Source organism: Malania oleifera, chromosome 13, assembly GCF_029873635.1.
Source record: "Malania oleifera isolate guangnan ecotype guangnan chromosome 13, ASM2987363v1, whole genome shotgun sequence".
Taxonomy (NCBI): domain Eukaryota; kingdom Viridiplantae; phylum Streptophyta; class Magnoliopsida; order Santalales; family Ximeniaceae; genus Malania; species Malania oleifera.
In genome coordinates this window covers 69,558,903-69,583,489 of record NC_080429.1, presented here as the reverse complement: position 1 = coordinate 69,583,489, position 24,587 = coordinate 69,558,903, and the positions used below count along the sequence as shown (strand labels likewise).

General features: G+C 37.6%; 1 protein-coding gene across 3 annotated transcripts in view; it reads right to left on the bottom strand.

Annotated features, from left to right (window-relative positions):
- Nucleotides 1–4,958: 4,958 nt before the first annotated feature.
- The window catches only part of LOC131146467 (putative 3,4-dihydroxy-2-butanone kinase), a 115,633-nt gene continuing 96,004 nt past the window's right edge, over nucleotides 4,959–24,587 (bottom strand). The window contains exons 16-21 of one of the 3 annotated variants that reach the window (XM_058096093.1): nucleotides 19,097–19,180; nucleotides 18,933–19,006; nucleotides 18,750–18,862; nucleotides 18,572–18,667; nucleotides 10,202–10,329; nucleotides 4,959–5,280 (exon numbers count right to left, since the gene is read on the bottom strand). In XM_058096093.1, coding sequence (XP_057952076.1) covers nucleotides 10,204–10,329; nucleotides 18,572–18,667; nucleotides 18,750–18,862; nucleotides 18,933–19,006; nucleotides 19,097–19,180 — 493 coding nt within the window. In that variant the 3' untranslated portion in view covers nucleotides 4,959–5,280; nucleotides 10,202–10,203. Of the gene's footprint in view, nucleotides 5,281–9,837; nucleotides 10,030–10,201; nucleotides 10,330–18,571; nucleotides 18,668–18,749; nucleotides 18,863–18,932; nucleotides 19,007–19,096; nucleotides 19,181–24,587 lie in introns of those variants that run through there. The other 2 variants (XM_058096092.1, XM_058096094.1) reach the window with 2 other exon arrangements.

The following is a 24,587-nucleotide window of genomic DNA, read 5'->3' as shown; positions in this document are numbered from 1 at the left end:
TGGATTAACAATTTTTCAGGTCCTTTTGGAGATCGGGTTTGAAGGCCTAGGCTGGGGTTGTTTTTGGTGGTTTCTTTTTTGGGGTATTGTGCGATACTGGTATATATTTATATTGATATTATTTTGTTATGATACGATGATGACTTATTATGAAATTATGATTGAGTCTTTATTTAATTGTTGAATGGTCTCAATGACTGAAGATATGAAAATTCCAAGCATTAATTAATGAATCTGATGACAGATGCCATAGGGGTTGCAGTAGCACTCCCTATCGGTTTCCTTGAGGTGAGGGATGCCTTGCATTCTAAATAGAAATATCGTGGGAATGCAAGGTGGAATAATATCAAAAGGCGAGATAGCTTTAATAAAAAAGGACAATAATGATGGTTGGTGATTAGATTAAGCTTAGTACATACAATTCATAGAACGGATGCGTATGGAGTGCTAGTACCTTTTCTTAGCAAAAATATACCCTCAAAGTTGAAACTTTGGTTTGTAAACCTTTAACCATCAGTTGTTTAGACCCTAGGGATAGCTAGTTGGTCAAATTAATTGGTAGCAATTAAATAGGTGTTTTAACCTCACTTGAGACAAAATAAGTTAGTGGTAACTCTGTTGATATATTATTAACCTACATCTCATCCTCAAATATACAATTTCACTTTTTGAGTTCGTCACTTGTGTCAGGGCGATTCAAAAATTCACGCATGTAGAGGTTAGCATTTGAAGCGTGTTCACACCTATGGTAATGGTTCCTCAATTATTCTACGAGTGAATGGCCTATTGCCATGTGAAGGAAAAAGTAGTTGCTCCTATTTACCTTTTTGGTGTCCTCTCCAATTTCAACCTAAAGAGTAAGGTGACTATTCCATCCCAAGTCCAATTGCGAGAAGGAACTTGTGGTTAAGGAACTAAAAAAAACATTTGAAATTGGAGAGGGGCCTAGGACATGCTTCTCCCATTATACTTCTCTTATACTGGTGAGAGTTCCTCCAAGCTGTCAAGAATTGCACATTTTCACCCAAGAGTCTCATATTTTTGCTCAACTTGAAATTGTTGTAGGGGCAACATATCCTAATTGTGCTTGCACAAGCTTAATATTTGGTTTACAATTGCTTCTGAATAGAAGATTGAAGGATGGTGTCTTTATCTTTAAGGAGCATGGCCATTTATTTTTCCAAAACTATTAATTGTGAGCTTATAGTCGTGCCAATTTGCTAAGATGGTATGCCAAGATAGTGTAGAGCCTTACCCTATGAATAAAGGTCCAAGTGGCCTATTACTCTTTTTAGTTCACATATACGTCAATTTAATTCCCTTCACTAAAGGAAACTCAACTTGTCTTGGCCCTATGTATTTATTTCTTACTTGCTAGTTCAAATGTAAAGTAAAAGATTATGATCACGATGATAGAAGATATCCCCAAACCTTCTAATGTAGAATTAAGATTAGATAATTTTTTGGACCATAGAAATCACAATGTTGTCTTAGCATAATTTGAATATAATTTTTCCTACTTCGTTATTTAGAGTCGTCACAAAATGGCATAGATTTGAGCTAACAACTTTGCAAAATTTTGGCTCGTTTACTAAAGATTCTATTACTTAATTAAATGATATATTCTGATCTCTACATGGTCTGAATTATTGAATTGACTTTAGCTAGTTTGATTTGTTGAGTCATTGAGTTTGTTCGATAATTAGTCTAATTATGCATTTGAATAAAACATTTTCACAATTTTAATACTTAAAACAACATGGAACCTATAAAAAAGAAAAAAAAAAAACTGAGAAAAGGAATGAGAACCCTTTGCTTGTCGATCCAAGTGCAACAACCTATGTTGAGTTGCTGAACATGCTAATTAAGTTACTAATCTATCTGCATTTACAGTTGATTTCTAATTTTTTAATAAAAATTAACTACATAATGTAAATATGAAAAAGTAGAACAGAATCAGAGGGCCGCAAATTTCACCATAAAATTTAACAATTTAACAATTTAAAAGTGAATAAAATATAAATTCATTCCAAAACATAATCAAAATTCATGTCACTATTGACCAAATAATAGACATTTCACATGAAAAAAATTCCAGGTTTAACATGTCCAATAAATCTGTGAAATTCATCCACTCACCGTCTCAAATCTCTCACTCAGCTTCCTACAACTAATACCAAAGGGCATATTCAGAACGGTTTTGGAATGAAAGTAATTCTGTCATACAAAATCATAACTAGAGTGATTTAGACAGGAAATCATCAGTAATTTAAGTAAAAACTCCATGGGAAGTTTCAACAGCCAACTTACTCCTAAAAGCAATGCCAGGTTTAAAATTTGTTTCGAACTCCAGGGGTAGACTGGCTAACCATGACTAATAAAACTAATCTTGTACAAACAGATTGACTTCTAATTTAAAGCAGCCCCCACAATGGGAATTAAGCATTTCAATTGAGAAGAGAAAAATAATTGTGAATTGTGAGACAATGAGAGGAATTATAAATTTTGGAGTAAAATCTTGATGTTTAGCCTGTGACATTGCAAGACATCGTTCAGATTAGGGAATTAGGCAAGATCATATAAACCAGATGAATGAAGGCAAAATAGTGATAAGGAAAATTGAGAATTCTAGCAGCTTGCGCTTTTATACTTATAAAAATAATACAACACTATTTTTAAAAATAACACTAGTTGAACAAATCCTCCTTTAGAGGGCGAGGTGTCACCTGAGATCAACCCCTGCTCACTACTTTCTTTTTCTACTCTCGAATTTACAAAGAATGAAGGTCAATTAGCATTTACAAAACATTGCCAAAAAGGAAACCACAAAAATTGTTAAGAGGCTACAAACTAAAAACAATTTGAAAGACAATGAAAAACGCAAAAAACATTGAAATCACTATAAAATAGAAAAGAAATGGAGGCAGCTTTCTGTGAGAGAGAGAGAGAGAGTTCTAGCCATAGTTAATAGAGGAATAAATGCCCAACTAAAAAGAGAAAAAGGTATACCAGTTTAGAACTCTCCCTTTGGAAGCAAGCAAAAATAGAAAAGAAATGGAGGCACCTTTCCGAGAGAGAGAGGAGAGAGAGAGAGAGAGAGATCTAAACATAGGTTTTTTTTTTTTTGGTAAAAGAGGGCGACACCTCCTAACTTTATTAGAAAACTTCTCACTTATGGCGGAGGAAAACCGTGGTTACAATTTTGAGACTTTGGGATAACAAAAGCAAACTCCAAGACCCTAAAACTAACTTAACCAACATAAACCAAACCAAAAAACCAAACACAGCAACCAAAAAACTAAAAAACTAAACCACTAAAAGTGTAATAACACAAAACATCATGAGCGCAAAGAAGAAAAACCCAACAAGTCCAATCGAATCATTCCCCTGACTTGTTGAGGAAGATCATCTTGGTAACTATATGATCGAGAAATACCAGATTCACCCTGTTTGACAAAGAAATCTGCACTTTTATTCGCCTCCATGTAAACATGTTCCACTTTGATCTGTGTGCCTCTTAATGCTAGCATAAGTTCTTCTCACAATTCCCATAAGTTCCAAACCGAGCACTTCTCAGAATTTATCCACTGAACCAACAAAACAGAGTCACATGCAATCTACACTTGATCAAATCCGAGATCTTTGCACAGATTAATTCCTAAAATAATCGCCTTCAATTCAACCATGTTATTTGTTCCATACCCAATAATGAGGAAAAAGTTACTTTAAATAAATTTTTTTCATCTCTTATCACGCATCCACCACCACAATTCCCGGGGTTACCTTTACAACTCCCATCCACATTCAACTTAACCCAACCTATCTCAGCCAATATTTAATATCAAGCCACACAGTTCTCGCCGAATCATGAATTGATTTCATCCTGGCTCTACATCGACGAGTCCAGAGTCTCCAAATGATGAGACTTGGTATAAGACCTACCAAAATGCCTAACTATGAGGCCCGTCTTGCACAACTAAACCAGACATTAACTTTGCCTTTCCAAGTACTCGTTGCCATACAACTAACACCCAACGCCATTGCTGCTTTTTTTCGTACCTTCTGAGCAAAAGATCCGGTACAAAACACTTGGTCTAGAGATTCAATCTTGGCATTTGAACAACAATCACATCGAGAGGCCATCTGGACACCTACTTCTTTAATACGAGTATCAACCGGAAGACAAGCGAACCAAGACTTCCACATACAAATTGACACCCTTTTTGGCAACATAGGATGCCAGATCCATTTTGCAACTGAGAATTCCTCTTTATGCTCCCTTATAATTTCCCAAGCACTTGCCGTGGCGAATTTCCCATCTGTTGAAGGTTCCCAAATTACTGTATCTGGACCCTCCTTGCAAGAAATAGCAGAGTTCAATACTTCCTCAGCACGATCTTCACCCAACAGATCCACTAATAAATCAACATTCCACCCATCTCTATCTCAACAATCTCGAGTTCGAAGCTTATGGTTACTGATTTCCTGAACCTTAGCACAAAGGGGGCCGGAGGCTAACCAACGATCAAACTAGAAAGAAGCCGACCCTTCTTTAATTTGAACATAGACATGCTCCCAAACTTCAGGAATTACACGAACAATCGATCTCCAAAATCTGATTCCTTTCTCTAGTTTCATTTCTCTCAAGTGGTGTTTCTTATACAAATACTTGACTTTAAAAAATTGAGTCCACAGATTATCCATAGTTAACAATCTCCATACAAATTTCATATGCAATGATTTTTTTACCTACTCCAAATCCCTAACACCCAAACCACCCTCACAAACAGGCTTACATATATTAGACTAGGAATACCAATTCCTTTTCCTTTTGTCATTTACTCCACTCCAAAAAATTTTTGATAACATAGAATTTAACCATAGGTAATAATGGAACAAATGCCCATCTAAAACACAAGAGGTATACCCGTTCAGAACTCTCTTTGGAAGCAATTAAGTACAAACAAAAAAGGCCAAGTGGTGCCACTTATATCAAAATTATATTCTCTTACAACATTCTATTATCACATTCTTTTGTCTTTTGTCATACTATTAAGTGTCTAAAACACAATGAGTGTATTGTACGAAGATCTTATATTAAGTTACAATAAAATAAGATAATAAATTGCAAGTGTATCATTACAATTATTGTATTGGTATGGAGAATGTAGATGTAAAGGTGCCCACGCTGGCCAGGACGCCCAAAACAAAGGTATCTGGCCCCCAAATGGTTGTTCTTATACGCAACCTCAAAGCACCATGGTCTGCTACCTGTGCATGCTTTTAAGGGCAGAATAAGTTGCAGCTTTAAGGTCGATATATGATCAGAAGGAACCAACATAATGACAACAACTCAGTTAAAGAAGATAAGAAAAGGTAACTTGCACTCAAAAAGCAATAAAAACCTACTTGCATTATCCATTCAGGCAACTGACAATTATCTAATGGAATGGCCTTGCTCAAAAAGAGTTATAAATTTGAGCGTCATTCTAATCTTTAAAAATAGAATGGACAACATGCAATTTCCTCAATTTCCTGCCCTTTAAGGCTTTTTATTTTTCCATTTTTTTCTTTGTACTCACAAAAGGATTATTGGTCTTTACTTTTTTAGTGCTTCAGAGGTGTATCAGTAGGAGTGAGTTTCATATACAAAAGCCTAGTGTTTTGACCAATTCATAGGCAAGAAGTTGGTCAGTATTTTACATTATAGATGAACAGAAATATGTTTTCCTGTGCAATCTTTTCATGCCTCTGCCTCCACGGAAGAAATTTATTTTGTGGGGCGAATATAAAATATACGCCATCAGATAAAAATGACTAACATCCAGAGCTAATAACATGAAAAATACAAAGTATGATTCATCACATAACATCAACATTGACATTCACAGATAATGTAGCAAAAATTCCCTATGCTATTCAAGGGCTATCAAATAAAATTGTTTCACTTAATTAAAGATTTAAAGAAGTTAAAAATAAGGTGCAATAGGAGATAAATAAGTGGTTGTCAATCTTAGGAAAAAAAAAAAAAAGGTGCAATAGGAGATAAGTATGCTTCGGTCATTGATATTATTTTTTCCAACATTGCTGTCCACTCATGAAGCAAAGGACACACACATCAGGTGAAAGAGCCTTGTAAGGTCTACATTTTCCAGAGCAGGTCATTGATATTTATTTTTTCCAACATTGCTGTCCACTGAAAGGCCTTAACCTTGAAAGAAACATTAGCTTTCCGCATGAAGGGGTAAGAGGCAAAAGGAATAACATTAGGGTCATGAGTCAATATCAAAATATAATGTTTGACAAAAGTATCCCTACTATTAAAGCTTGTTTCATCAAATGCCCTTATATTGCCTTACCTTACGTACAAATAATGTATTTGAAAAAATATTTGTCAAATTTATATTTGCTTAGACAAAAATATCCTCATATGAATCTTTTCCAATAATATTATACTCGATAAAAAAAATATTGTTAGATTACAACTTCACCTAACAGCTTAAGCTTGTTAGGTTGTGGGAGAACAATATCTATTAAGCTTTAACACTTCCCGCACATGCAGCCTGACAGCACATGGAGAGATAAACACACAATAGATAAACACCCATTATAGGGAACACAATAATTTTTTTAAATACCACACAATAAACGCAAGCAACAAGATTAGAACCCACAACTTCCTAGTTACAGCTCTGATATCATATTAGATTACAACTTTATCAAAATGCCTAAGCTGTTAGGTTATGAGCCAACAATGTATATCAAGCTTTATCAAGCTTTAACAAATATTTTTCAAAAAAATATTTTAAGTAAATCTTATATATGCCTACCCTAGGCAATGATGCTATTAGATATCATATTTCTTGTGCTGAAATAATTTGTATCTTCACAAATTTGAAGTGATAAAAATGAAAAGTCAAGTCTTGTTCATGAATTTTTTATTAGATGACTAAGTATCAAACACATAAAAAATCATCTGCATAAAATTATTTTCATCTTAGTGTTTAAAAATTTACTTTTCAAGTTTTTCCACATTCCAATCAAGATTCAGAGCCTCAACATGAGAAAAAAAAAATGAGTTGGACACTAATCATGAAAATCATCTAGGATAACCAAACTTAAAATAAAATCAAACCACTCTTTTAGAGAAAAACCATGGGATAAAAAGATGCTCAATTGACACGCTCAATTGACTTCTTCCTCCTCCTAAAAAGAAGGGCATAGAGGCTTAATCATAAGGCTTCTGAAGACAAGCTAGGACGAGATAGGACTAAAAGAACCTAATTTACAGAAAGGACATAATTCTAGGAATCACTATAATCTTCCAGACAAGTTTCCACTGTGAAGGAGCAGTGGCACTCCCAAGGGATGAAAGAGAGGCCCAACATCCCTTCAATGTTGTGAACAATTTAATATCCTGACTCTACACTTACTAAAAAAGTGAGTACCCAAACACTGCTTATTAAATAACACTTATAATCAGTACTTATTTTTAAATATATCCAAACATCATTTATGACTTTCAGCTTTCAGCACTAATTTAAATTCAGCACTTCTTCTGAAATGTACTTATCCATAAGTGATACAGTAGATCCCACTTATTCTCCAGTTTCTGGACTCCCCTCCCCCACCAAACCAGGAATTCAAATGATACAATTAAGCTCATAAAAGATTTATTGTGGAATTACAAAACAAGACATAGTATAAATACAGATAGCAGAGGCAACTGATGTAATAAACACCACGAAATCATTACAATTTCCACTTTCCACTACTCTCAATAAAATGGGAGTCAATTTCCATAACAAAAAAATTTCTTTGAAAATTATCACGAGTTATCCAACATTTATTCAAATCTCGAACTTTCAATGAATTTCTTAGAAAATTTGAAAAAAAAAACAATTCTTCAAATTGAAATTTGAGATTTAAAACCCTGAAAATTTTAGCTCAATTAATCTCAGTTTTCAAATAAAAATAAAGGATTATTTGGGGAAAGATATGAACAACTTAATTATATACAATACTGCAGTTCTATTTTTTTGGAAGAAAAAATTGTAGTTTTATATTAGTTAAAAACATTTTATTTGACCTTTTATGTGTAAAATAGGTGTATCCACAATAACTAATATCTAACTTATTCATGAATTTCTTTTATATTAATTATGAATATTTTTATATGATTATCAGATTGCAGTTAATGCACCTTATACACCATATACCTATCATTGGTGTATTTTTATTTATAATATTTTAGTTAGAAATCTTGCATTATGATATTTGTTAATATCTTTTTTTAAGTTCCACAAAAAAGATTCAATGCTTCAATATTAGTTTCCATCATTTTTAAAACCAGAAATATCATATAAATTTCGATACTTCTGAAACTTTGAAATTTTAGTTGGAATCAAAATTCAAAACCTAGATAAGGAACTCGTTCCCTTTATCAAACAAAAACTTGTTCATCCACCCAGGATACACCCTCTAAACCTATAATCAATTCACATTAAAAAGTTTGTTTTTTACAACTCCCCAAAACAAGAAGCCCAAGATGATTTTCCCTTCCCCGAATTTCCTTTGGCCCCACTAAAATATTCAAGATCCCTAAGAGTTGCATCGGTATTTCTACTGTGTAAAACACCAAACTTATCAAAATTAATCAAGTTAGAGGACTGAGGATTGTTGTGGATTTCTTCTCTTTACCATGTGCAGCAAGCTAAAAAGTCCATTGTTTTAGATGCTGTTTCACAAAATATTATCCAGAATGTAAGGTTCAGGTGTGCTGCCTTGAGGTTGTATGGTATACTTTTGTAATCTTCTGAGGCTTTGGCTTATGCTGCCCCAGCCTTTCTGTTTCTTCTTTGTATTAGTTTTCTCTTGAGCTAATATACACTTCTTGTTTCTTGTGGGAAAAAATTAAAAAAAATAAAAAAATCAAGTGGCCAAAGTGCAATACCAATTAACGATTTGCAGGACTTCCCATATGTTTGACTCCTCAACCTCCATAACGAAGATAAGGAGTCCCTCAATCAAACCATATGCCCTTCATTAGGCATACATCACAAGACTAAGAGAAATCAACAAATATAGATTCAACACTATCTAAGACCTCTCTTAAGGACAAACTCTAATAGAATTACAGAAGAGCCATTGACAAATATATAACTTAAGTGACAGATGAAACTTATTCAATAATCAAATTAAAAAATTTCCCCGAGAATCACATTTTTTGAAGAACTGCTCAATTGAAACCCCATTTCATCCTATCATAGGCCTTGCTCATATCCAACTTCAATGCCAGATAATATTTTTTTCCCATTTCTCTAATGATTAGTCTTGCGGATAATTTCAAAAGCCATGACAGTCATCAGCAATTTCATTTTGGCTTCTCTCCTTTCCTCGTTAAAGGTTGCAACGTTAAAGAATTCTTGCCCTTGCCAGCCCTCAATCTGGAAAAAGCAGGGTATAACTATCATTTTTTCATGATAATTTCAGACCCATGGATCTCCACCAAAATCCTGGCAGCTGACAATCTACATTGTTGCCAGCAATGCATCTTTATGAGACAAAATGAGAGCACACCAAGCATTTGAGAGAAACTGTTGTTTTTATGGTTAATTAAATTTTAGGAAGTTCCCACGGCCACATGCAATTCATTGAAAAGCTCTATAATTCTAGGAAATTGGAATCGAGTTTCAGAGAATTCTTAATCAATCAAAGTTACTTTTCTAAGTGTATAGCGTAGATGCTTTGTAAAATGAGACGAAAAAAGAACAGGGGTGGGGACGAAAGTAGAGGGAATTTGAAAGGATGAAATATAAAGAAATAACATAGGCTCAATGATGGGACATGTGGCAAGGCACTGCATAACTACCCACTTTTATATAGATTATGATACAGATAATAGCAGAAATCGTAAGACCCAAAATATATTAACAAAAATCAAATTAGAAACATGAACACTGCAACTGCATGCACATGGTTTGATTAATTATTCGGAACAGAAGGCAGCGATCACTACATTTTACATCACTGAAACAAATGTTAAAGTGAAATGTCAGGTAAAATTTGCACTCTCAACCAGAAACTATATAAACAAAAAGCCAAAGAAGTTAGCAGCATAAATTTTGAGCAAAATTTTTAGTAGCTAAGTGCAGAAAAAAGGATAGCAGTGGGCAGGAGTTTCAGAGAGCTAGATGCATACAATTATGAAGCCTGGTATTTGCTATTCACAGCTAAGGCTGCTGCTCTGTACCATGTTGCCAAAGCCATAGCACCTGGATCTGGAACTGATGCAAGGATCTCTTCAGAGACATAGGTTGAACGGCCAGCCTACACAAGATAGCTGGTCAAATCTCTATGTACACGGCCAGTTATTGGAGACAGCTAATACCATGAATATCACATAAAGTAGTAGGGCTTTCAACTGGTCCACACAGATCATGCAAAAGATGAGTATACCATCAGTCCTTGGCTACAACTAAGGGGTCTGTCAACTCAAAATCGATTTTGGAAAGTTCATAGAAACTTTCTTGAAACAATTTACAGTCAGAGTTGGTATAATCTTGAAATTGTGCTTTTAGAATAAAGTTGGACTGTAGAAGCTTCCTCTAAAAATGAGTTTTTAGATCAAAACCCATTCCAAAATCAATTTTGAGATGATTTGCATTACAAAATCACTTTTCCTTCACAGCCATTTCAAAACAGACCCTAAGTGGCTAGATGTCCAAATGTTCACATCCAACCTGCACATCTAATTTTCCATTTTTCTCCCCCACCATAACTTCGGTAAGATCACCAAATCGAACAAAGTTCAAAAAACAAAACAACTTCTGTGTCACTTCAGAATTTCTGTTACATGACATTTCAAAGTGAGGTGCCAAAGGATTGGCAAGAGCTGTCAAAGCCCCAAAACTCACATGACAATTCAATCCCAAATAAATAAATCCTTGAATATACCACCTTTATAAATAGGGAGAATAATTTCTTAAAATTAAGGTGGTAAATTTGCCTAAAAAAAATAAATGGAAATAAAAATAAAATCAAATAAACCAAATTAAGATCTCTTCCTAAATGAGGAATAGGGCTTATAAACTGGCCCTCATCTCTGCGATGGACTCTCCCCCACTCCAATCTCTCCCTCTTTGAAAAGGTTTGGCTTTGAACAATGGACAAATGGCTAGCTAAAGAAGGATTTGATGAATGAAAATGGACCCCATGAAACCCTATGGTCTTAGGGGATCTTGACATCTGTGATCAGGGTTAAGAGTGCAACTCAAAACAGAAGGAACAAACGTTGATTTTCACACAATATTTTTATAGCTATTAAGAAATCATATGACACCAGAACTGCCAGTCTCCCTAATAAAACATCACAAGCATGCAAAACACAAAACAATGCTCTAACTGAAAGTAACTCTGCTCAACGCTAAAACCACATGCACATTGACGTAGGACACACAATCTGTAAGAACCCAAACCGTTATATAGGGAATTAATTAATTAAGAGAAATGTTATAAATAGATATTTTCATTATTTCTCAGCTAAGAAAACTCAAATTCTCTCTCTATCTCTCTAGAAACTCAACCTACTCTCTATCTCTCTAGATTTCTTCGCCGTATGTAGCGGGAATTGTAGATCCAACGTGACCACAAGGATCAGGGAAGGATTCTCTACAAGTTCTACAAATTGGATTTTCGTTTCGGGCATTCTCGGATTTTGGCCCAAAATAGAGGTAAGGCTCGGTTTTCAGTTCTGATTCGATAGTCTTATAGGTAACAGAGTTGTGAGCGAGTTTTGTACTGTGAGTTGTAGGTTTTGGAACTCGATTTGCGGTTTAGGGGCCTTAGAGTTCAGGATTTGTCATTCGGGAAAAGGTAAGGGGATTTAGTTTATGTCAGTTATTTTCGGAATCGAACTTGATAGAATTGTGGTTCGTGGTCCTGTGTGTGTTTTGGTTACTCATTTGGGGAAATCTAAAGGGTAAAATTGTGGGTTTTTCATATAACAGTTTTTTGGAGAAAAGGGGGTACTGGGTTGCATTCTTTGGTTTTGTTGAAAAACCTTTGGTATATTGTGTTATGTAATGTGTTAGGGATGGCCGTGCCTTGACTTTATTAAATTGTGTACGTTTGAAAAATCATGATTTATAGATTACCAAATGGGTGTGGTTTGTTTGGTTATATGAGCATGCATGGTTGTTTTTTGATGAAATGCAATAGGAACTAGATTCCAAGTTGTTCCAGGTACTGAAAGAGTGTCCGACTCTAAATCTGAGGGCGTGTGTTTATCGCCTGCCACGTTGGCAAGAGTGTTCGACTCTATATCCGAGGGCGTGAGCCTTACTGACTGATCACCGAAGGGTGTGGATCGACCAATTTGTACCGGTACGATGCCATGGGAGCTTGGGATTCGCCATGTGCCGGGGACGTTGGGTGATCGTTGTATCAGGTGCCACAGATAGCATAGCGATGATTTCCAGTCGTTTGGGCGTAACTGCTACAACTGTGGCCAGTCAGGTCACATGGCTCGGGATTGTCATGCGTCAAAGAGGGGTACTCCATCTTTGAGTCAGAATCGGGAAAGTAATCAGGTATCCCAGAGGACGTATCAGGCGAACACAGCTCCGGCATGAGTGTAGTCGCTTACTCCAGCAGATGTTGAGCATGTGGGGAATGTGGTGACAGGTACTATGATGTTGCTTTTAAATAAAGCTGTGATTTTATTTGATTCGGGTGCGACTCACTCCTTTATATCTGTTAATTTTGTAAAACTGTGTGGGGTGGAGATCCAAGTCATGGATGAAGGGTTGTCTGTAACTACACCATCTGGGAGTATATCACTCTATAGGAGGATGTTGGTGGATTGCCTAGTGGAAATTCAGGGGAAGTTGCTACCGGAGAACCTTGTAGTATACGATATGTCGGGGTTTGACGAATACTGGGGATGGATTGGTTGTTCTCCAGTTATGTTGTGATCGACTATCGTAGGAAGGTGGTGGTGTTCAAACCTCTTAGGGAGCAGGAGTATGAGTTTGTAGAATCATGTGTGCATTCGACACCACATGTTCTATCGGCACTACAGGCGAGGAGGTTACTTTTGGACGAATGTCAAGGGTACCTGGCTTGCGTGAGGGAACCACCGTGGGACGAGTTGAGGCTCGAGGATATTCGGGTAGTCAGCGAGTTTCCAGATGTGTTTCCAGATGATTTACTCGGTTTACCTCTAAATCGTGAGGTGCGCGATAGAATTGTTGCCTGGCAAGACACAGATCTCTAAAGTTTCGTACCGGATGGCTCCAACAGAACTTCGGGAGTTGAAGGAGCAATTGTAGGAATTACTGGACAGGGATTTCATTCGACCTAGTGTTTAGCCTTAGGGAATTCTAGTATTGTTTGTGAAGAAGAAGGACGGGTCGATGTGCATGTGCATTGATTACCGTGAGATTAACAAGATAACTGTAAAGAATCACTACCCTTTGCCTCGTATAGATGATCTTTTTGACCAGCTATAGGGTACACAGGTCTTTTCCAAGATTGACCTACGGTTAGGGTATCATCAAGTGAGGGTTCGATCTAAAGATGTTGCGAAGACTGCTTTCTGAACCAGATACGGCCACTACGAGTTCCTAGTCATGTCGTTTGGGTTGACGAATGCCCCGACAGTATTTATGGATCTTATGAACAGGGTTTTCCATGAGTACCTGGACCAGTTTGTGGTGGTGTTTATTGATGATATTCTGCTATACTCGAGGAGTACGAATGAGCATGAGAACCATCTGAGATTAGTATTACAAATTCTGCGAGAGAAGAAGTTGTATGCTAAACTAAAGAAGTGTGAATTCTGGTTGAATTAGGTGGCATTCTTTGGCCATGTAGTAACTAGTGATGATATATCAGTTGATCCTAGCAAGATCGAAACTGTGGTCGACTAGGTGAGACCGAAGAGTGTGCAGAAGGTTCGGAGTTTTCTAGGACTGGCGGGTTATTATTGTCGGTTCGTGGAAGGGTTTTCTAGGTTGTTTGGGCCTCTGACTCGATTGACCAGGAAGGGGGTAAAGTTTGAATGGACCAGTGATTGTGAGCAGTGTTTTCAGGAGTTGAAGCATCGGCTGGTTACTGCTCCAGTGTTAACCATTTCTTCTGAGGATGTTGATTTTGTGATTTATAGCAACGCGTCTCTGAAAGGTTTGGGTTGCGTGCTTATGCAGCAAGGTAAGGTAATAGCTTATGTTTCTCGGCAACTGAAAGATTATGAGAAGAATTACCTTACGCATGATTTGGAGTTGGCTGCTGTTGTATATGCACTGAAGATCTGGCGACACTATTTATATGGTGTGCAATGCGAGATTTTCATTGATCACAAAAGCCTCAGGTACTTTTTCACTCAGAAGGAGTTGAATATGAGGTAGAGACAGTGGCTTGAGTTGATTAAGGACTACGATTGCACCATCAGTTATCACCCGGGAAAAGCTAATGTGGTAGCCGATGCGTTGAGTCGGAAGTCGGATCACGTGGCAGCATCTGTAGTTGTAGCTCCGCATCACATCAGAGAGGATCTGGAGAGCTCAGGTATAGAGTTGATGCGTGGTGATCATCAGACTTTCCTTACTAGTTTGGCGGTCTAGCTGACTTTGTTCGAGTGTATAAAAGCCGTGCAGGCTAGTGATGCGGAATTGATAGAGGTTGTGGAAAAGATACAATAGGGATTGACTTCAGAGTTCAACATCTCTAAGGGAGGTGTGTTGAGATTTGGGACCAGACTATGTGTTCCGAACGACGATGAGATCAGAAGGACGATTTTGGAGGAAGCGCATCGCTCTTTGTATACGGTACATCCAGGTAGTACAAAGATGTATTGCGACTTGCGCGAGACCTTTTGGTGGAGTGGTATGAAAAGGCAGATTGCTCAGTTTGTGGAGCAGTGTCTGACGTGTTAGCAGGTGAAAGCTGAACATCAGAAGCCGGTAGGGCCGTTACAACCCTTAGCTATTCCGGTGTGGAAATGGGAGCATATTTCCATGGAATTTGTAACCGGATTGCCGCCAACACTTCACGGGCAGAATGCTATTTGGGTAATAGTGGACAAGTTGACGAAATCTGCTCATTTCTTACCAATGAAGGTTAGCTACCCTTTGAGAAGGCTAGCAGACATGTATGTGCATGAGATAGTTAGAATGTACGGGGCACTGGTGTCTATTGTATCAGATCGAGACCCGAGGTTTACTTCTCGATTCTGGACGAACTTGCAGGAAGCATTGGGGACAAAGCTTACTTTCAGTACAACGTTCCACCCCCAGACTGATGGACAGTCGAAGAGAATGATACAGATCTTATAGGATATGTTGCGGGCTTGTGTGTTAGATTTCGGTGGTAGCTAGATACAGTTTATGCCACTAGTAGAGTTCGCTTATAACAACAGCTTCCAGGCCAGTATCGGGATGACACCGTTCAAGACTCTGTATAATCGGAGGTGTCGATCTCCTCTGTATTGGAGTGAGGTTGGTGAACGTTAGGTGTTAGGATCTGAACTTGTGCAGCAGGCATCTGAGAAGGTAGGTTTGATCTGAGAAATGATTAAATCAACTCAGAATCGGCAAAAGAGCTACGCAGATGTTCATCGCCGTGAGTTGGAGTTCGAGGTGGGGGGTAAGGTATTTTTGAGGATCGCTCCGATGAAAGGGGTGATGAGATTTGGGAAGAAGGGCAAGCTGAGCCCGAAGTACATCGGACAATTCGAGGTTCTTGAGCGAGTGGGTCCGGTAGCCTATAGGATTGCACTACCCCCAACACTCTCGAGGGTCCACGATGTGTTTCACGTAACCATGTTGAGAAGTTACGTGTTGGATCCTTCACATGTTATTAGCTATGAGGATGTGGAGATTGGGGATACTTTAGCGTATGAGGAGATACCTACTCAGATTCTGGACCATAAAGTTCAGAAACTACATACCAAGGACATATCTTCGGTGAAGGTATTGTGGCGGAATCACGAGGTTGAGAAAGTTTCTTGGGAATTGGAAGCAAAAATACGCCGAAAGTATCCACAGTTGTTTTGAGTTATGTACATTACCCTACTTTGTATTGGAATAGGTGGTTGGTCTTGAGGAGTGTGTGTATTTGTGAACTCCTGAGACAATTTGTGTTTGTAACCACGGTATTCCTCCACCGTAAATGAGGGTATGTATATGTTGTCACGGGGCTGCGTTATAGTAGTCGCCGGTTTTCTTCCTAAAGTTGAGTGTATAATTGATTTCATGAATAAGTTTATGAATAAGAGATGGCAAATTTCGAGGACGAAACTTTTGTAAGGAGGGGAGGTTGTAAGAACCCGAACCATGATATAGGAATTAATTAATTAAGAGAAAGGTTAAAAATAGATATTTTCATTACTTCTCCACTAAGAAAACTCAAATTCTCTCTCTATCTCTCTAGAAACTCAACCTACTCTCTATCTCTCTAGATTTCTTCGTCGTATGTAGCAAGAATCGTAAATCCGACGTTACCACAAGGATCAGGGAAGGATTCTCTACAAGTTCTACGAATTGAATTTTCGTTTCGGGCATTCTCGGGTTTTGGCCCAAAATAGAGGTAAGGCTCGATTTTCAATTATGATTCGGTAGTCTTGTAGGTAACAGAGTTGTGAGCGAGTTTTGTACTGTGGGTTGTAGGTTTTGGAACTCGGTTCGCGGTTTAGGGGCCTTGGAGTTCGGAATTTGTCATTCAGGAAAAGGTAAGGGGATTCAGTTTATGTCGGTTATTTTCGGAATCGAACTCGGTAGAACTGTGGTTCGCGGTCCTATGTGTGTTTTGGTTACTCATTTGGGGAAATCTAACGAGTAAAATTGTGGATTTTTCATGTAACAGTTTTTGGGAAAAAGGGGGTACTGGGCTGTATTCCCTGGTTTTGTTGGAAAACCTTTGGTATATTGTGTTATGTACTATGTTAGGGATGGTCGTGCCTTGACTTTATTAAACTGTGTACGTTTGAAAAATCATGATTTATAGATTACCAAATGGGTGTGGTTTGTTTGGTTATATGAGCATGCATGGTTATGTTTTGATGAAATGCAATAGAAACTGGGTTCCAAGTTGTTCCAGGTACTGAAAGAGTGTCCGACTCTATATTCGAGGGCATGTGTTTATCGCCTGCCACGTTAGTAAGAGTGTCTGACTCTATATTCGAGGGCGTGAGCCTTACCGGCTGATCATTGAAGGGTGTGGATCCACCATTTTGTACCAGTACAATGCCATGGGAGGTTGGGGTTCACCATGTGCCGGGGACGCCGTGTATCGCGGGCCGGCTACGAGCCGATGCCGGGTATCACCGTATCGTGGGCCGGCTTCGGGCCGAAGGGTGTGACGACACCGAGTTACTTGATCATGTGTGTGTGTGCGTGTATGCACTGTTTTGAAACTGTTTGTGGAAGTACTGGAAATTGTATTTAACTGTGTATGTTTTGCTATCATGATAATACTCAAATGCCACACACCGATATAACATGTATTTGCCCTTACTGAGAGGTGTCTCACCCTTACTGTACATACATATTTTTCAGGTCCTTCGAGTAACCGGATCTAGCATCCTGGTGTTTGGAGCATAGTGGTCGGTGTACTGCAAGAGGTACTTGGGTAAGTACTAGGACTGTATCCAGTTGACTTTTGTGGTTATGGTTGTTGCCCGGGTTGTGTTGTATTTTTGTGAAGTTTGACTCCTTTGTGTAGACTCTGGTATGATACAGATTCTGTATAGAAAGAATTATCTTCCGTTGTGTTTCTATTGTGTATGTGAATGTGTATACGGTGCCTGGGAATCCCACGGGGTTGGACCCTCATTCATTGTACTGTATCTTGATTTTGGTGATACAGGGACATGTTAGGTTACTTTTTCACCCTTGGGTCCAATTATTGGGTTCGGGGCATGACAGAATCTGCTACCTTAATCAGTAACCTGATACCTACATCACTACATACATCCTAAAGTAATGCAAACTCAATTTATGAACAGTATGATTCTTTCAAATTAATTTTGGCCCCAATGTCCATAAAGACGTGGGCTGATTGCAAACTCCCACGTGGGTAACTGTCCCAACATGCTACAACAGCTCGTTCAACGTAGGGGATGGGCTTGGGATGAGTTTCCTTGCAACCTCGCAAAGAACAGCATAGTGTTGTACTGTATGTGAATACCGACAATCTGATACCTCGCTGCTAGTGTTAGCGACAGGATTGGGCAAAATTTCCAAACAGGTGGCTTTGACATCATTTAACAACCTCATCAAACTAGAACAAGCCATATGAGTCATGATCCTCCAAACCTTTGTTGATAGTTTTTTGATAAACTGCCAAGTTCTTATTTACCTAAGTGGAAAATTGTTTCTTAGGAAAATCGTAGAACTCATTTCCAACAATTTTTCTAGCATCATACAAGTGCAAATTCACATCATCAAAACTATTGTTGCTCAAAGGCAACTTTCTTCATGTCCCTTTTAGATGAGAAAGCAAGTTAAAATAATGTCCATTGAAAATTAAAAATGTGCGGGAAAAAAAAGAGAAGTCTCATTCAGATTGTCACCTGTGCCTTCATGTGTTTTGTGCGTTCTGCTCCAGCCAATGCTGCATCAGATGAGAGAACAAAAGCACTGCAAGGATCATCCCCAGCCTCTAATCTCTGATTGTGAAGATATATCAATACTTTGGCACAAACACAGATCAACGAAGAAAGGTAAGAAATATAAACCATTAAAGATAACCTCTATAAGAACTTCAGAAGCTGGAATAAGGGCATCTAACAACGTGCGGTAACCAGCACTAGCCCCTCCATATTTACTAACTGCAACAATGGAAGCTTCAAGTGCAGCAGCCCCTGAACCAAGACACGCAATAAGTAAAGGCATGCCGGGTCTGAAATCAACACAATAGGAGTATCATCTCACAGTGTTTTGCAGTAACAACTGATTGAGTGTTCGATTTCAACTGCGCATATGCAGCCTTACACAGTATATCGTACCTGCTTTGGAAAAATTCAGATATTTATGACAAAGGAAATATAAATGGACGAAATCATCCAAATTCAACGTGAGACACGGAAGGTACATACATGATCCCACTTGTCCCTCCCATAACTCGCCTTATAGAAGATCCAACCTCATTAACTGTTTCTGCCGCATCATTCAGAGGATAACTGGAAAACAAGGCGAAAAAATGGGTCAATGCTAGTCAATAAATAAAAGGCATACTTCAGAGCACAATCTCTGTGAACAAACCTAAGCTTTATGTGATGGTCTAACAAATAAATTACAGACCCTCCCAAGACCCCGAATATGCTGAAGGGTCTTTGTGCAAGATTGCTGTTTTATTTTTCCCTCCAACATATTTTGCATGTTAGAACTGTCATTTGAATCCATACAGGAATTTCTAATGCCACAAAATGCTTGAACTATTTAGCATATGACAGAATAAGTTTATTGCGAAAAATATGAAGCACTAAAACAACAGATAAGAATCCAGACCAGACCAAGGAAAGCAGCACAACAAATTATTGTGGAAATGTAATACCTGCCAAAGCAAGGCTCTCATCAAATGTTCCTTTGTTTCAGTATTTATTTTTTGAGGGAAAAAAATATTTTCTCCTTGTTTTCTGACTACTACATAAAGGATATTTCCAAATTCCAACCAAAAAAATTTGATTTTAGTTTTTTGGGATAGAAAAAGAAGAGATTTCATTAGGAAGGAACAATGTATGAAAAGAAGCATAACAAATCCTCTAATGAAAAAAAAAAGAAGAAAGAAGAAACAAATAACAATCAAAATACCGCAGCCATCAGGTCATGCCATAAATCTGAAATGCACACGCTTTTAAAGCAAGCTGCTGCAAAAGTGCACAATGGCCATACACTGAATCCTATCCCATAGCAAATGCCAAACCATCTTCTTTACTGTAAAGATGCGAGCATCTTGTTCGAACCATATACCCCACAAAACAGCAATAAAACCCACTCTTACACAATGCTGAACCATCTCCACTCCTACCAAAACCTGAAAAAGAAATAGCGAACAAATTCTCTGCCAATTCTGGGCAAATCCAGCTCTTTCCAAAAATGCGGAACAACTTAACTCTGTTAAGAACAACCAACCAAACTTAATCTTAGAGGAAACTTTGGCCTTCCAAAGAATCTAGAACTGACTACCATGCGTCCTTTCTATTGAAAGGACAACAACTCTCCAACAAACACAACAAAAGATGAAAGTTCCTCCAGCTCCCTACCATTAAGGGACCTAAGAAATGAAGATCCCAAGAGAAGTTATCCCCACTAGAAATTAAAAAAAGAAGAAGAAGAGGAAACACCATTTTGCAATGAGGAGAGACGATAAAGATAAGGAAAAGTAATGAAAAGTGCATAAGGCTTTTACAATCGTTGGTATATGGGTTAAAGAGAGAATAAAGCTACAAGATAAACCTCCAAGTACTCTCAAAGGAACATCTTATCCTCATATTCGTATCCAAACCATTTACCTCCATAATCACTGTGCCAAAGGGAATTCTCTTTTAAGGAAAACCCCCATAGCCATTTCCTCATCAGAGCAATGTTTTTAGACACAAAATGAACAAGACCCAAATCTTCTTCTTAGACCTACAAATCCCCTCCCAGCTAACTAAATGGTGCTTCCTTTCCAACCCCAAACCAACGAAAATCTCTCATGACTCTCTCAATACTCCTAGCTAACCCTGTTGGAACTCTAAACATGGAAAGGGGAAAAAATGACGAGGGATACTATAGAGAATTCAGAATAAGGGTGATACAACCAGCTAGAGAAAACCCTTCAACCCATCTAATGCTCAGCAACTATCTCTACGAAAAGAGCCCAAAAAGGAACCCCTAAAAATGTCTAAGGCCAATCTATGGCACCCAGCTAAAGAAGACAAATCCAAATATCTAGTATCACTCACATTAATATTTTACATCCCACACTTCCCCAAATTTATTTTAAGCCTGAAACCTGCTCAAAAAGCTACGTTAGTAAACCACATTCAAAAAAGAATCCCTATGGCTCGTTGAGAAGAGCATAATGCCACATGCAAACTAAAGATGAGACACCACAACCCCCACACTCTCCACCCCAATCCCCTAATAAACCCTCTATTGACAGCCCTATCTACCAATCTATCCATATCCCCCTCCCCTTGTCAAACACCTGTTGTAGCCCTAAACTACAAGTTTGGTTCTCCATTAATATTGATGGAAAAAAGAAGCAATAGACAAGCACCTCCTCAGCCAAGCTTGGCACATATCCCAAGATATTGACCACAAGAACAAACAATAAATGGAAAAGTGGTTCCCTTTCTCTAGCACACCTTGAAGCCCTAAACCACAACCTAGGTTCTTCATTAATAATGACTAAAAGAATTCAGAAAGAAAAATCATACAAGCACCCATTCGTCCAAGCCAACCACATCCCCCGAAAAACCTCCATGTTATCACCTTATTTGGGAATTTCCAATTTACTTTACCATAAGCCATTTCAAAATTGAGTTTCAATACAAACTAACCCCATCTTTCCTCCCACACTGCATCCTCTACAGCTCATTAGAGTCATTAGACACGAGGACAGCAATACCCTTCTAGGGACTGTCCCATGAACACCTGAACCCCAAGTTAGAATCCCATCCATTATCCTAATGCCAAATTGATTTTTAGTGGCTTTTTGCCATAGTGAAGACTCTAAGGAAAATACCACAACCATTTGCCCATTCAAGATATATTCCTAGATATCAACTTTCAAATACCCAAATCCCCCCTTCATTTTTAGGCATACGAAGTACCTCCCAATTGGCAAGAAGATCCTTTCTCCCCTACCCCAAGCCAAAGGAAATCTCTTGCGACTTCCTCAATTTTTTTAGCTATCACCATTAGAATTCTAAAAGATAAGAAATAGAGGGGAATACTAGAAAGAGAAGCCTAAATGAGGCTAATACACCCATTTAGAAAAAATAAAGCATCCTTTCACCAATTCAACCCCTTGGATACCGTCCACACCATAGGATCCCAAAACCCAATTGAACTAGGATTACAATGTAAGGCCACCCATATATGAATCTAATTCAGAAGGGATAACTAGCATCAATATCTCAATTTCAATTCAAACGTGGGCTTAATTCGCACTCCAAGTTCTAAGAATTATTTACCATCTGAAAAATGGAGAAAATAGAGGAAAAAACTCCAAAGATCTAGTATCACTCAAATTAATACAAGTATCCCACTCTCCTCATTTTTTTCTAAACCAGAGACCCTAGCAAACAATTTAGAAATAGTAAACACATTTAAAAAAGAATCCTCATGATCCACTAAGAAGAAAATAGTATCATCCACCAAACATGAGAAAACCAATCCTCTCACTCCCCACCCCAATCCCTCTAAATAAACATCAATCTACATCCCTATGGACCAATCTACTCAAGATATCTACCACAAGAATTCAAAAGAAAAAAAAGGAGTGAGAGGATTCCCTTGCCCAACCCCACCTTGATGCCCTACGTCATGATTTAGGCTCTCCATTAATGACCAAGAAAGAGGCATTAGATAAACACCCTCTCATCCAAGTCACAACCTTTTACCGAACCCCATTCCTCAAAAAGAGTTTATCAATAAAGTACTCGACCAAAAGATTCTTGAAGGAAATGGTTGAAGGGTTCAAGAGGCCCAAAAAATCAAGGGCACAAGTATGATTGTAGGGGAATGGACTTTATCAAAATTTAATAGACTAAATAGAGGTGATCGAAGATGACAAGAAATAATAAAATTTCATCAGATTTTATCTAAGGGGATGACAGGTGATCAAACTTCACCAGTGACAGGAAGTTATTAGAGGATAGAACGTCTCAAGCCAATAAAATATTATAAGCATACTGCAATTTCTATTTCTCAAGCTCTAATGGATTATTAATGTAACTAAAATTGATTTATTTGATGCCATAAAGAGAAAACCTCTCTTTTTCTATGCAAAGATTCTTGGATCTCTAAGTAATGATGTTATTCTCAACAATCAGCTAATAAGATTTTACGTGGTTTGATGAAGAAGATTTGCTTGGCAAGACTATAAGGAAGGATGAAATTAGGAAAGCTGCACGCCCATTTTAAAATCTTACATCCCTACAAGAATAGAGTTGAACACCTCTTATAATCACAGGTTTGATACCATGTTTTAAGAGTAATAAGCGCAATCAAGATAACAATGCCACTTAATCCTACTCAAATCTGAAACACAAGTTCCCTTAAAACAACCTGCTGCAAAAGCCTGAAGAAATGCCAAATAGTGTATCCTTTTATGTAAAGGCTTGATATACATTCTTGGTTCACAACCTAACAGCTTGAGCTTTTAAGCAATGAGGTAATCTAACATGGTATCAAAGCCATGGCTACCAAGAGGTCTTGGGTTCTTATTGCCTGCATGTATTGTTTTAGTTAAGATCAAGGAAAACTTGAACCTAGGAAAGGATTTGGTCACTAAGGTCAAGAACAAGAAAATTGAGTTTTTGGTTGTTGTCTTTGAGGTATAATTGGAAATTGAGAGTTAGGGTATTCCCCCTCATATACCCACTCACATTCATAACACTTGAAAACCCTACAAAAGGGGCCACCAATTCGATAACTTTGTTGTGGTGCTTTTCGGTTTCTTTCCGACTGGCCCAATTTTGCTAAATGGAGACCACCTCTTCTGTTCATAAATTTTTTTAGAGTATCTTCAATGTCTTGTTTTATCAAGGCAACTTTTTCTACTATTTCTCCATAACTCTAAGCCAACTACATAAATTCTTGTAACTCGGCTTCCCGAAATGCCTTTCGAAAATATTTCTCAGTGCAAATTGTTTCAAAGAAAGTCCAATTCATAGCCACAATATCTCTTAACTGTTGCTTAGATTGCCACCGATGGTCAGCCTCACCCTCAAATAGAGAGTTTTCTATGATGACCTTGTACTTATCTAGCATCCTGAGCAAAATAGTTTCCTCACCTTCCACAACCAGTTCTCTACTTCTAAGGATTCTAGGTTTCCTACAAAGCTAGGAGGGCTTAATTTCTTAAACTCCTTAAGAAAATTCATTCATTTTTTTAGCTATTGTCTCTTCTAGTACTTGATCCATCGTTTTCCCTTAATTCAATTAAATTTCATGATTATTTTGTTGAGTCGGCTAATTGTTGTGAGCATGGTCTTAAATTTCCACAAAATTGTTGAAATTTCCGTCGCATTTCCGATTTTCATCACCCTCGAAATCAAACTAGCAGTCAATATCCGTCTTACATAATTTATGTCAAAATCTCAATGAATCATACGAAATTTATCGAAATCTCGAAATTTTAGCGAAACTTGTTGAAATTTAACAATACAATGAAATTTCGTCAAAATTCAAACGCGAGATTTAGAAGTGAAGTGAAATTTCTCCTTTAATTTAATTTATTTATTTTATTGAAACAAATGATTATTATAAGTGCTTTTAAAATTATATGAAAAAATAAACTTACATTAACATTTTATTTAACCATTCATGTCTAAATTATGATTATTTGCATAATAAATAGTATATAAATGATTT